This window comes from Eretmochelys imbricata, chromosome 6, assembly GCF_965152235.1.
Source record: "Eretmochelys imbricata isolate rEreImb1 chromosome 6, rEreImb1.hap1, whole genome shotgun sequence".
NCBI lineage: Eukaryota > Metazoa > Chordata > Testudines > Cheloniidae > Eretmochelys > Eretmochelys imbricata.
In genome coordinates this window covers 59,118,337-59,131,126 of record NC_135577.1, presented here as the reverse complement: position 1 = coordinate 59,131,126, position 12,790 = coordinate 59,118,337, and the positions used below count along the sequence as shown (strand labels likewise).

The following is a 12,790-nucleotide window of genomic DNA, read 5'->3' as shown; positions in this document are numbered from 1 at the left end:
CTCCAGGCAGGGCCTTGTGGCTTCCAGGGAGAAGAGTGCTACTGTACATATTGCTGCTTGGCCTGGGCTCAAAGAATACCAGCTACTGCACACAAAGGAAAATACAAGGGGTCCCAAAGTAGGAAAGGGCTGGGGAAGGAAGTAGAGGGGGCAGGAAGAATCTGCATTCTCTTGCCCCTATTCCCAACAACAACGCATAGCTGGGTGGAACCAGAGAATTAACCTTTTAGGAACAAGATCCTATATTAGGAACACAGGAAGTGTCAGCCCAACTGAGATGGACTAGGATCCATCTAATCAGGTAACCTACTCTGACAGGAGTCAGTGGCAGATGCTTCAGAGGAAGGTACAAGAAATCCCCAGAGTGGACAATTATGTGAATCAACACATTATATGAAACAACCCCTGGCAGTTAGTGGCTGGTTTATGCTCTAAAACACAGGAGATGTATATACTTTCCTTTTTTACATTTACTGTCTATCATTATCCATAAAAATACTCAATTCTTTTTTGAATCCATCTAAGCTCTTGGCTTTCAGTGGTACTTTGTGGTAGTGATTTCCACAGGCTAATTGTGCCTTGTTTACAAATGCATTTCCTTTTAGCAGTTTCATTGCACACCCCCTTATTCTTGTATTCGGAGAGCATGTGAATAGGAGCACGCAATTTCCCTTGTCCAAACATTAGTTATTTTATATACCTCCCTCATACATCTCTCATTTAGCATCTGTAAACTGAACAGTCTCTAGTCTCGTCTACATACAAATTTGCACCATTTTAACTAGAGATGTGGTTTTAAACTGATTTAGTGGAACTTTGTTGTAGAGACTGTTATTTCAATTTACAAGTGGCTTCTTTTTGTTCAGAATAATATGTTTAAAAACAGATTATGGTAAACCAAAATACGCTACTCTTAAACTGAAATCAGAGTGGCTACACAGGGGTTTGCAACTGTTTAAATTTAAATCAGTTTTTAAGCCAGTTTAGTTAAATTAGTGCAAGTTGTGCATGTAGATAAGGTTGCAGGCTATTTTCTCTACTCATACAGAAGAGCATTTTCATCACCAGTGTCCGAATCTAGCTGGAGCAGAGATTTTGTCCAGAAAACCGCAATGGCTAACATGGTCCATGGAGAAGAGAAGGCCCCAATAGAGGAACAGAGGCAAGGTCACGCTGGGATCTGGAAGAGCAGGAAGGGGAATGGGTCAGGGCTCCAGGTGATACAAGTGAGGAAAGGCAGGTGGAATAATTTACATAATCCACTGCTTCTCAGAATGACCTTTCAAAGATCCTTGGCCTATCTCACTCTTCAGGTTTGTTTAGATCCCCATCGGTCCTGGATGCCAAGGCAGCAGAGTTATTGTGCCAGAAAGCAGGAACCCACCCCACCCTACCCCCTAATCATGTCCTTGCTGAATCCTCCTGAGACACCAAGGCAGCAGCAAGAAACATCCTTCCCTCCTGCTGGTAAGAAACTCAAGGGAATAGATGGCATTACGTCTAGAGAAGAGCATGTCAACTTGTCCGCTCCTAGAGAGACAGAGAAGAAAACGGGTAGGGAGGGTAATCTCGTCTCCTAGATATTTCTAAGGATCTACCTCCCCTCCGAGGGTCCCTCTCGCATGCAGCCTCCTGACAGCGTCCAGCAGTGGGGAAGACGCCATTTTGGGCAAGGGCATTGGGGCAAACCTCTGGGACTTTTACTATCTGCACAGAGCAGACAGGACCTGGGGGAAAGAGAGCCTGCAGCAGAGTGCTCCCTTCGGCTGATCTTTATTGCAGGGGTCGGCATTTGCACTGCTTCCTCAGCTGCTCTCAACAAACACCCCCTCTCGGCTTCCTCTTCACAGGCCTGAGCTTCCTCTGCCTTACAGCCACCTGGTGTCACTTATTACACTGGGACAAAATGAGCATGAAATGCTGGCATTCTGATTTGGGGGAGTTTGACACACACTGACACACACTTTGACACAAGGTGCCAAGTGAGGAGGAAACCAGACCCCATGTTCCCCAGCTGCTTCCCCCTCAGACTGCTTTTCTGTAGGAAGTGGGGAGAGAAGGTCTAGCAATGAACCAGCAAAGCATGAATCGATTCCCTCTCCAGTTACACAGGGTCAGTCAGGTTCTGCCACTAATGCTCATTCTCTCATGCACTGCTGAGAGTCAGGGCCCTGGGACACAGGCAGACAGAGAGAGACCCCCTTGTAGCTGAGCAAAACGGGGCCCTTACAAGATCCACGACTTCTCAGAAAGGCCTCTCAAAAAGCTATGGCTGCCCGCACTCCAAATGCTGCAGAACTGACCTCTTGGGGTGGCAGCTCCAGGCTCTCCCAGTGGGATGGCTGGAGAGCAGATAGTGCTCAGCTCTCTCTCTGGGACAAGGCACAGCCATGCAAGCTAGAACTTTATCTGAGGGCTGCTTGCTGCAGTAAGCACTGGGGAGCCCACATGTTTATAGCCAGCCACGGGAAGCAGATATGCCAGGCCAGAGCTTGGAAGAATCACCTGGAGGCACCAAGATCTCCAATCCCTGTCAGCCCTCCCTCTCCATGAATCACCTGCGATAACACTCCCCTTTCCTAAGGAGGTTCCCCTGCTCTCACCCCCTCCACCTGCTGCTAAAATAAACACATTTCCAGCAACTGCTCCTGCCTCAGGCACTGAGGGGCTCCCTGCGTGTGAGCCCATGACTGCTCTGATGGGGAGGACCCAGCAGTCTTGGCTGCTCTGGTCTCCTCTATACCCAGCTACCATGCAGCCCCATATGCAGCAAATAAACTATGGGCCAAGTATCTACCAAGTTCACTCCTGCTCTGCAAGCATCACATGCAGAAGGAGGGGATGCACCCAGAGGTGCTTGACTACTTTCCAGCCCTCCCTTCCCACAGTTCCCTACCATTTCTCCCACTGATCCTCCAGCCAGCTCTCCTCTTCTTGAGAATGGAGTCAAGTACAGGCCAGCTGCATTTAAGAGGAACCCCTTTCTTGTTGTTTCAGGGCCACAGTCCAAGGAAAAAGAAAAGGAGTACTTGTGGCACCTTAGAGACTAACCAATTTATTTGAGCATGAGCTTTCGTGAGCTACAGTCCAAGGAAGTTCTCCCCAGGGAGAGGAGCCAGGCTCAAAGGAGCTGAACTCTGTGTGTGCTGCCCCTCCGCTTGCCCCACCTCAGAGCCCGTTGCTTCCTGCGCCACTTTCTGCCTCCCCACTGCGCAATCTAGGGGAGCTCATTAAAAATAGATTGAATCAGCTGTCTTGGAAAAAAAATAACCCACTGAGCTGAGATGGTGCCAGGCCCTGTGCTCTGCCTGGGCCGCTGAGTCTCTCAGCCAGCCAGCCAGGCTCCTGCTCAATAGCAGCTCCTGCTCCCCCTCCCCCCGCCCCGTCCTTATCACCAGCAGACATGGTAGGGGGCATTGAGTTACCACATCACTGATACCAGCTCTGCAGAGACACCTTCTCCTGCCCTTGCAAGGCCCCTACTTGGTCTAGTCAGCCTCTGCATGGACCTCAGTTCCAGGTGGAAATGGGCAGTTTGTGGCTTTTACTTGTCAATGAGAGAACCATCATTTCATCTACAAAAAGCAATTTAAAGGGGCAGCACAGTATTTAGACACACATGAAAGTTCCTGCCAAGGACAAGGTGGGGCTGCTCGTGTTTCATGTGCTTTCAGAAATGATCTAAATCTTCTCCCCCCACCCCCACATCCCTCTGCTGGCCCATTCTGGGTACAGTCTCTCTGCCCAGGGTCCGGCAATGTTGTGGTCCAGGACAGCAGTGAGCACAGCCAGCTCCCCTGGGTCAGGTGCTAAGGTTGGGTTCATTTCAAGCTTTTAAGAGAGTGGAGGGGAGTTAGAACAATATCAACAGCTACTCTGGTAATCAAGCATTCAATTCCACAAGTTTAACAGGAACAAGCAAGATCTGCCCAATGACAGCATCATAATAGACAGACCTCTTGCTGCTCTTGAGCCCTGACACAGGGAGTGCAATGATCAGGGCTTGAAACACGTACCCAAAACATACTAGCCCAAGAACTAATCTTACCAGACAGGGCAGAGTCCCTGTGTTGTAACACCCCCAAACCACACCCCTTGTGAGTTAAACAAATTAACTATGTGTACTTTTTAATGGGTGCTGCACTGAAATGTAAGGTGTCACCAATTAACTTTCTATTTAATATCTTTTAAAAAGTGTAACTTACGTAATCTTCCTGGCTTTAATTCCACTTCCCCCATCTTCTTTCTTTCCTATAATAAATCATGAGGCATCTTTTCCTGTATTGTTTTTGGTGTCTATTTCCTCTTTTCCTCCTCTCTCTTCCTTTCCCTATATTTTCTTCTCTATATCCTCCCCTTCAATTTCTCTCTAATTTGTTTTCCCATCTCTCCCTCTCTCCCCCGCCCACTCCCTCACACTGAGGTGTCTGGTAACATTCCAAGCCTTAGGAGTCAGAGGACTAAACATGCTAAGCTAAAGATCGATGGGAAGATGTGGACAGCTAACTGTCCAGTAAAAATCAACCCCATTCCAGCTGCTGGGAAATGGGAGGTGCTGGAACCTCTACCATGGAGCTGTCCCTGGACTCTGCTTGTCATAGATTTTAAGGCCACAAGGGACCATTATGTTCTTCTAGAGTCTGACCTCCTGCATAACACAGGTCATGTAACTTCACCAAGTGATTCCTGCTGCATCAGATTCATGACTTGTGGTCAAACTAGAGCAGATGGTTTAGAAAGAGATTCAGTCATGATTTAGAGATTTCAAAAGATGGGGAATCTACCACATCCATAGGGTAATTCACCATGGGAACAGTTTACCTCACTGTTAAAAATGTGCACCTTATTTCTAGTCTGAATTTGCCTAGCCTCAACTTCCAGCCATTGGATGTAATTATACCTTTGTCTGTTAGACTAAAGAGCCTTCTGCTATAAGCAGTCTTTTCCCCAAGTAGGTACTTGTAAACCATGATCAAGTAACCTCTTAGCTCTCTCTTTAAGTTAAAGCTAATTAGAGGGGAGCTTCTTTACTCTCACTCTCTGTAAGGCAGGTTTTCCAGATCTCCAATCATTCTTTTCTGAACCCTTTCTAGTTTGTCAGCATCATTGTGAAAGTGTGGACACCAGAACTGGACACAGTATTCCAGTATTGGTCATTCCAATGCCACATACAGAGGTAATAACACCTCCATATTTCTACCACTATTCTTTTGCATAATACATCCAAAGACTGCATTTGCTGTGCCACAGCACCACACTGGAAGCTCATGATCACTTGACCATCCACCATCACCCCAAAATCCTTTCCAGACTCTGTTTTCCAACTTATAGTTACCCTTCTTACAACTACGATTTACAGTCCTGGTTCCTAGATATACCTTTGACTATATTAAAACTCATGGTAAATTGGACTCACTTGAACAACAAGTGATCCAGAGTGCTCTGTAACTGACCTGTCCTTATCATTTACTACTCCACCAATTTTTGTGTCATCTGCAAACTTTATCAGCAACGATTTTATATTTTCTGGCAGATCATTGATAAAGATTATCAAGGGCTCACAGGCTCCATCTTTTATATCAGCTAGTAGGTGTCTGATACATTTTAAGTCCCTCAGCTGATGGAAGGGAGAAAGAGCTCTCTCTACCTATTTCCCCCTGCCCCTCCCATCCAGAAACTTCCTGGCTGCTGCAAGTGTAGGTCTCCATTTGCCCACCTCCATTTTTGATCCTCCTCCTCAGTGACTAGCTCCTACACTTGCCTCTGCTGCTGCTCAGAGCTTCCCCAAGCAATAGCAGAGTGAAACAACCCTCATTTCGATCAGTTTCACCACTGTCTGTAAAAATCTGAATAACTGCTGTCAGACCCAATAAGGCTCTGGTCAGTTTTCACTGTGAGCACTGGCAGAAGCAATGGAGCCATCAGTCTGCAGACTCAGGCAGATGTAGTTGCATCAATTATACCTAGGTGACTTGAAGATTTTCCTCACAACCATACGAACCAGAAAATTTGTTTTTTAATGAAAGTTCAGATTCTGTATAAGTTGAAGGCATTCACCTGGAGAAGCTTCCTATTCACCCTAGGTGAGGGGATTTTTCAAGCCATGCTAACAATAATAATAATGATGATTAGCATTTACATAGCATGTTTCACCTCTCTGGTGCTCACATGCACAGCCCCCTTAAAAGAAAGGAAATATCATCTGCATGTTACAGGTTGTGAAACTGAGGCAGAGAGAGTAGAAGGGACTTGTCCAAGGTCACAACAGCAAGCCAGTGGCAGAGGCAGGAACAAAACCCATGACAGTCCTGTCTCCCGGTCCCATGCTCAGTCTGCTAAACCACACTCCCTTTCAGAACCAGGAATAGGACCCAAAGTCTGTGCAGACTCAGTCCACTAGACCAGTGTTTCTCAACCTTTTTGATACCAGGGATTGGTTTGCTGCCTTCCTAAACTGTGTCTGGGAGATCTCAAGGACTGGTGCTGGTCCACAGACCGGCCATGGAGAAACACTGCACTAGACCACACAGTCTCTCTGCCTCCTCATTCTGAAGAGAACAAGGAAGTAGATCTAGACTTTGTGCAGTGCATGAGGGAGTACGCATGATGGCTGTTGGCTTTACAAGGTAACTCTTTCAGAGTTGTCCCATCTACCCACCATTCTTTGGAGAGGGGAGGAGGAGGGAGAATATAAGGCAGTCCATGACACCCTCCCACTCCACAAGATGAGAGCTTATGCAGGCTGATGTGGGCAGCATGGTAAATTGCCATATTAAAACATCAGAGGGGTATCCGTGTTAGTCTGGATCTGTAAAAGCGGCAAAGAGTCCTGTGGCACCTTATAGACTAGCAGACGTATTGGAGCATAAGCTTTTGTGAGTCTGACGAAGTGGGTATTCACCCACAAAAGCCTATGCTCCAATACGTTTGTTAGTCTAGAAGGTGCCACAGGACTCTTTGCTGCTTTTACATATTAAAACATGTTCCTTTCCATTAATTTTACCATCATCAGAGTCATAATTCTTTGTATTATTTCATGGACCAAGACTGCACCCACCCAAATCCTGTCAGCAGCAAAAGATTCAGTTGTCACGTCCCTAGCTGCTCTTGTCCAACCATGCCTCACTTTAGTAGGTATGTGTCTGTTACGAAATTAGCCTTCACTCCTTGAAAGGCCCAAGGTGGAATAGCAAGGAATGCTGCAACTCAAAATTGAGGTGCATTGACAGAGCTGTCCATGGTGCTTTTGCATTAAAAGCTGGACACCAGCTGATCTTCTTCATTCCTGCTCCTGCAGGGATCCACACTGGCTTGGAAGAAGTCATTAGAATCCCCTCAAGGTGCTCAAACTCTTCCTAGCAACAGCTCACACCTGCATGAGCAACAAGCAGACAGCCAGGTCACTTCCTGCAAAATGCACCAGGTCCCAGAGCATGGAGAGATCTCCTTATTACCCAGCAGGCCAGTCTCCTTGTTACCTGTGACACTGTGTGTAGCAAGAGTTTCCTACCCAGGTGACTTAACATAGGCAAGGCAAATCACAAATGTGCCTTTGCAGGTGACACATCTTGCCTCTATCAGCACCTCAAAAGCTGCAGTCCCCAGTTACCAAAGCCAGTGGTAAAAGTTGCATTTTAATAACTTATGTTTCTCCAGGGCACTAACATACAGAAGTCACTTTACCTGCCACTTCAATGCAGCCACCTCTAGGGTAGGAGCTGGCAGCTGATTAACAGACACAGCCATGTATGAAACAGTTCAGGAAAGGAAGTGAAGAATAATTCTGTGTCCATCTGAACCTGTGGAGGGAATGTAGGATCACAGAACAGAATCACCTGAGCTGGAATTTGGCCAGGATAGCAAGGCTAGCACCCTGACTTACGAAATTGCAAAGAGATCTTTGATGAACAGAAGCAGTCAGGACTTTGTTCTGATATTCCATCGGCAAGTCAGCACCGTACGGGGGCATTCAGTACAGCACTAGTTTAGAGGGAAACACCTTTGTGGCTGGGCTCCAGTTCCTGTTCCCCCCCACAGGAATCAGAGGGTCTTTTGCTTAACCCAAAGAGAAACATCCTCAGAGAAGCCTACTTTTATATAACATTAAAACAAATGCCCTGCCCATTGCCTCTGAGCTGACTACTCAGCCACCCCAACACATACAACAGACAAACCAACCTGCAGCGCAGGGCTTGATTTCCACCTCAGCCTAGACTCCCCTGAGCTTCCTGGGGAAATACAAAGAGGTTTATTCCCTTTTCCTAGAGACTGCCCTCTCTTTAGAAGCCCTTCTAATAGGAATGCTGCCCAGCTCCCTTTGTTATAGTCAGACTCCCAGAGGGATTCAGGTATTGTCACTCAACTTCCCTGAACCATGCAAATAGCTCCTCTAGGGGGTAGCTTTCCCAGGAGCCCTGCTGTCCAGCATCTAGACTGATGCTATGGCTCTTCATTAGAAAAGCTGGAAATGGGTGTGCCTCAGGGCCAAAAGATCCCCCCAAAACATCTCTGCCACCCACCACCCCCTTCTGTTACATTCCTAACACCACTTCCTGCAGCATCTCTTCCAGGTTTTCTCTGGATGGTTCCCTTCCGAATACTGGTTACCTTCCAAGTTCTTCTCAGACTCAGTACAGAGTGATTTGTCCGCAGGCTGGTAAAGGGAGCTCCCCGCCCACACACACACTTTCTTCTTTCTCAGACCTGGTCACTGCTACGGACAGGGTACAGATTCATTGGTGCTCTGCACCTTATGCAGTCATTTACACCAGTGTAAAGTAGGTGTAAAACACCACCAAGTCAGAATGCTTACCTGGTGGTGTCAATGACTACACAAGGTGTAGGGTTGTGTAGAATTGGGTCTGGGGCCACTAGCAGCTGCAAGCTTTGCATAACGCTTTGCACCCCACGGCTGCTTTAAAAGTGAAGCTCCTACATCAACTATCGAGAGCTCCTTTAGGAACAGAATTTCAGGAGAAGCATCTTTCACTTGTCTCCATCCCTATCCCCTCCTCCCTGGGTACAGACTAGGAAACACTATCACAGCTGGAACAGCCTGACTCCTGTCCCAGCTCAAGGATGAGCAGTGGACAATCCTTCCCCAGAGAGCTGGCAAACAGCTCTGGTGAAAAACTTTCTGTGAAACTCATCCTGCTGGGCCCTCACCCTGGCTCAGACAGCCCTGACACACTCTACTCTGGCCTGCACAACTGGTCATCCCCGATATGGCCACAACCAGACTACAGAACTATTAGCAGCCACACAGAGGCCTCTTCCTCCAGCTGACAGGTAATTTAGAGTTAGAAAGTCCAATGAGTGGCAGGAAAAGTTTCTGACATTAACACTGCAAAGAAAGGTATCCTGCTGCCTGGTCGGGTGTCTCCTTAGTAACTAGGGTTGACTGCCCCCCAGGGCTCTAGCCCTTAAGGGGGCAAGCCACCCTGTTACAGGGTAGAAGTAGGAATTGGAGGATGAGACAGTGCAAAGAAAAACTTGGGCTGAATCTCAGGAGGTTCTTGGCAGTGCGATACGTGAGGCTGTGGGACTGTCTCCCAAAGAAAGGGAAGGGAGCCTCATTGCTTGGGATATTTAAAGCTGATGGGGGCACAACCCTGGAGACTAGATTGTAGGGACCAATCCAGCCTTTGGGTCAGGGGACAAATGGACTAGATGGAACCTAATGGAACTTTTCCATCTCTAACATCTAGAATTCCCCTCACTGAGACAAGGTGACCACCCAAGGAGGCTGCCCTAGAAAAGAAGGGCCTCATCCCACACTCTCCCCACACTGTTGCTTCCCAGACCCTTTTCAGATGGTGTGAGGCCTTCATACTAGATAACTGATCAAAACTTCTCGTCCCCACTCATCGCCTCCATTTGGGGGCTATCTGGCAGTGCTGATTCTCTTCCATGTTAAAGGGGACACACCACCTCATGGCTCTGCTGTCCTTTGCTGGGAGCCTGTGTGTTGCCATTCAGAAGGGGTAGGAATAGCAGCAGCAAATGTGGGTGGGATTCCCCTTGCGCCGGGAGCACAGCATTCACATGTCCTCATGGTTCATTCAGCACCTCACTTCACCCTTGACTGAAGTCTCTGCTGCCCTTTTCAGCCCAGAACAATGGAAGCCCTAAGGCAACCCAAGAGTGGGAGGTCTCTCCTCTCACAGGTGCTGGAGCTGAGTTGGCTACAGTAGAAAGGATGGGTTTGGGGGGCAGGATGCTTGCCAGTGACTTTTGGACTCTGTCACCCCAGATACTCTCTGTTTACACAGCTTCCCACTCCCCAGTGCTTACACCTGCCAGATAACACACCCTGGCATGGAAGCAAGTGTGTGTGTGGGGGTGTCCAATTCCCCCTCACACCCCTAAATATTTCAACATTATCTCTGGGTCTTCAAAATTCACCCCCAAATTCAGAGACCTCAAAACTGTTTCCTTCAATCCCAAGATCCTCATCCCAAACTCCAGGCTCCTGGAATGATTTGCCCTAACTTCAGAGACCTCTGAGTTCTCTCCATTAAATCTCAGGGCTCTGACACCTCCCCATACAAGGTATGACTATTCCCTGCTCCCTTTCCCATTAAAAGCTGCTTCCTGAGAATTTGGACTCCACTTCTGGAGACCTGGACAACAGAAGGAGCTCGCACCTTGCTCTTTCTTACCTGGTGTTGCTGTTTACATTGGAGAGGACAGAGCCCAGGAGACAAACGTTGTATCTAGGACAGCAGCACACAGCAAGCCTGAGACTGTCACGGGACCAGGCTGAGCTGAGCTCTGCTGCTCAGCTCACATTACCCAGCTCTGTGGCTGAGCCTCTTCTCCATGGTGGACCTTTCCAGAGGCAGCTTTAATTGCTTAATTTGCATGGTTTATGCAGCCATGTTGCATGCAATGGCTTCAAACAAATCAAACAGGCAGCATTAGAACTAAAAGGAAGAGAGTGGACTGCTATTTACAGAGCCCCACAAAGCTGTTTAGCAGAGGAAACTCCAGAATCAAATGACAGTCTGCACAGGCAGGGGCAGGGCCCTTACAGGTAAATCACCCAGCCTCACAATGCACAAACACCACATCAGCTTCCCCTCCAAAACGACGGCAGATAATCTCTTTCCTCAACTGTCAGATCCCTGGACCCCTGACAGAGTCAAATGTAAAACATTTACCTCTGATCTCAGGTGTAGAGCATCTCTCCTGCCCCCCAGAATCTCTCAGCATAAACAACACAGAACAGGTCTCACCTCCCTGCCCAGCTCAGACCCAATTCTAGGCTTAGTGCCCCACCATTCAAGACACACACATCTGATAATCAGAGAACAACTGCTCAGAATTTCAGAAAAACAAATGACATCAAGCCCACCAAATCAGAGGAAAAAATAGTGACAGGGCCTATATATGGCCAAATGCCAGGCGCTGTCCCTGCCCCCAGTGCACTCCTTTGCTAATCCTGCTCTCCAAAAGTCATTGGCAAGCATCTTGCCCCCCAAGCCCACCTGTACCCTTATCTGAGCTAGGCAGCTGTAGGTTCTTCAATCCACCTCCGCTCCTGTCCCTGCTTCTGCCTGGGGCTGTCAGGCCATACTGTGAACAGTTTCACAGCCTTCAGATTAAAGGGCTCCAAGTCCCAGATGGATGGGGGTGCTCAGTATTTCTGAGAGGATCAATTCTAAATCTGCAGCACCCATCTGGGTTTGTTTTCTGTTTCAGGTCTGTAACTGGGGTAGGGATCTCTAGGGGACATAAGAAAGGGGTTGTTTGAGAGGAAGGAAGTATTTCCTGGGGAGAAAGGGTGTTTTGGGGGGTTGGAGGAAGGCTTTTGAGAGGGGTGTGTATGGAGGGGGGGTTGGGAGAAGATGGGGGAGGCGTTGGGGCTTGGGTGGGAAGTAGGAAGGATTTGGGAGGGGGAGTGAGAGGACTGGAGGTAGGTGTGTGAGGTGTGAAGAGTTGGGTAGGAGGTGGGGGTATTTGGGGGAAGTGTATGTGAGACATCTGAGGGGGATATGAAGAGAGGGTTCTGGGGGGCAGGAGGGTGCTAGAGGAGGCTGTGGAGGGATTTGGGGTTGGAGGTGGGGGGGGAGGGTTGTGTTTGCAGCCCCTCCCTACACAAAGCCAGCAGGGAAAACAGGGTCCAGAGCCCAGCCCTCCCCACTGGGCTGCAGGGAGACAAGCACGAGCCCCCCAGAGGCATCGTTCCCAATACCCCCGCCCCCTCCAGAGAGCAGAGCACCGCCCGCGGCAGACACCACCGCCTCTTCCCGGGCAGGCGGCTTCTTCGCAGCCGCGGGCGGGGACAGCGGGTTTGACCCCCTGGCCTGGGGGGAGGGTGACACTGCCTCGAGCCTGCGGCGGGGCGAGGGGACCTGGCTGGCTGAAGCCCCAGGCGGGCATTGTTCCACCCCGGCCTCCGCCCAGGGCAATGCAGCCTGTGCGTGCCCGCTCGGATGAGAGGAAAGGGGGGGCTTACCCCTTCCCTCGCCCAGCCTCGGTGGGGAGCGGGCACCGCCGCCTGGTTCCCAGCCTCGGAGGGAAGTAGCTCGCAAGCTGGGGGAGCAGAGGATGCAGCAGCAGCCTGTGCCCAGCCCGGCTCTGCAGAACGGGGATAGGTGGGGGAAGGGGCAGGGCCAACGCGATCTGCAGCGAACCCCCCCACCCCCTCCGCACCCCGGGAAAGGGACTGAGGGGTTTGGGGTGGGGGGAGGCTCCGGTACCTGAAATTGGGGGGCGAGGCCAGGTGCAGCCCCAGGAACGGAGACGATCCGGCCGGGGACGTGGCTCCTTTCTCTCTCTCCGCCAT

At 49.3% G+C, this 12,790-nt stretch overlaps 1 protein-coding gene across 2 annotated transcripts in view; it reads right to left on the bottom strand.

The window, feature by feature from the left end:
- The window catches only part of MAPK8IP1 (mitogen-activated protein kinase 8 interacting protein 1), a 46,698-nt gene extending 33,908 nt beyond the window's left edge, over nt 1-12,790 (bottom strand). For both annotated transcript variants that reach the window (XM_077820202.1, XM_077820203.1), the window contains exon 1: nt 12,705-12,790. In XM_077820202.1, coding sequence (XP_077676328.1) covers nt 12,705-12,790 — 86 coding nt within the window. The remainder of the gene's footprint in view (nt 1-12,704) is intronic.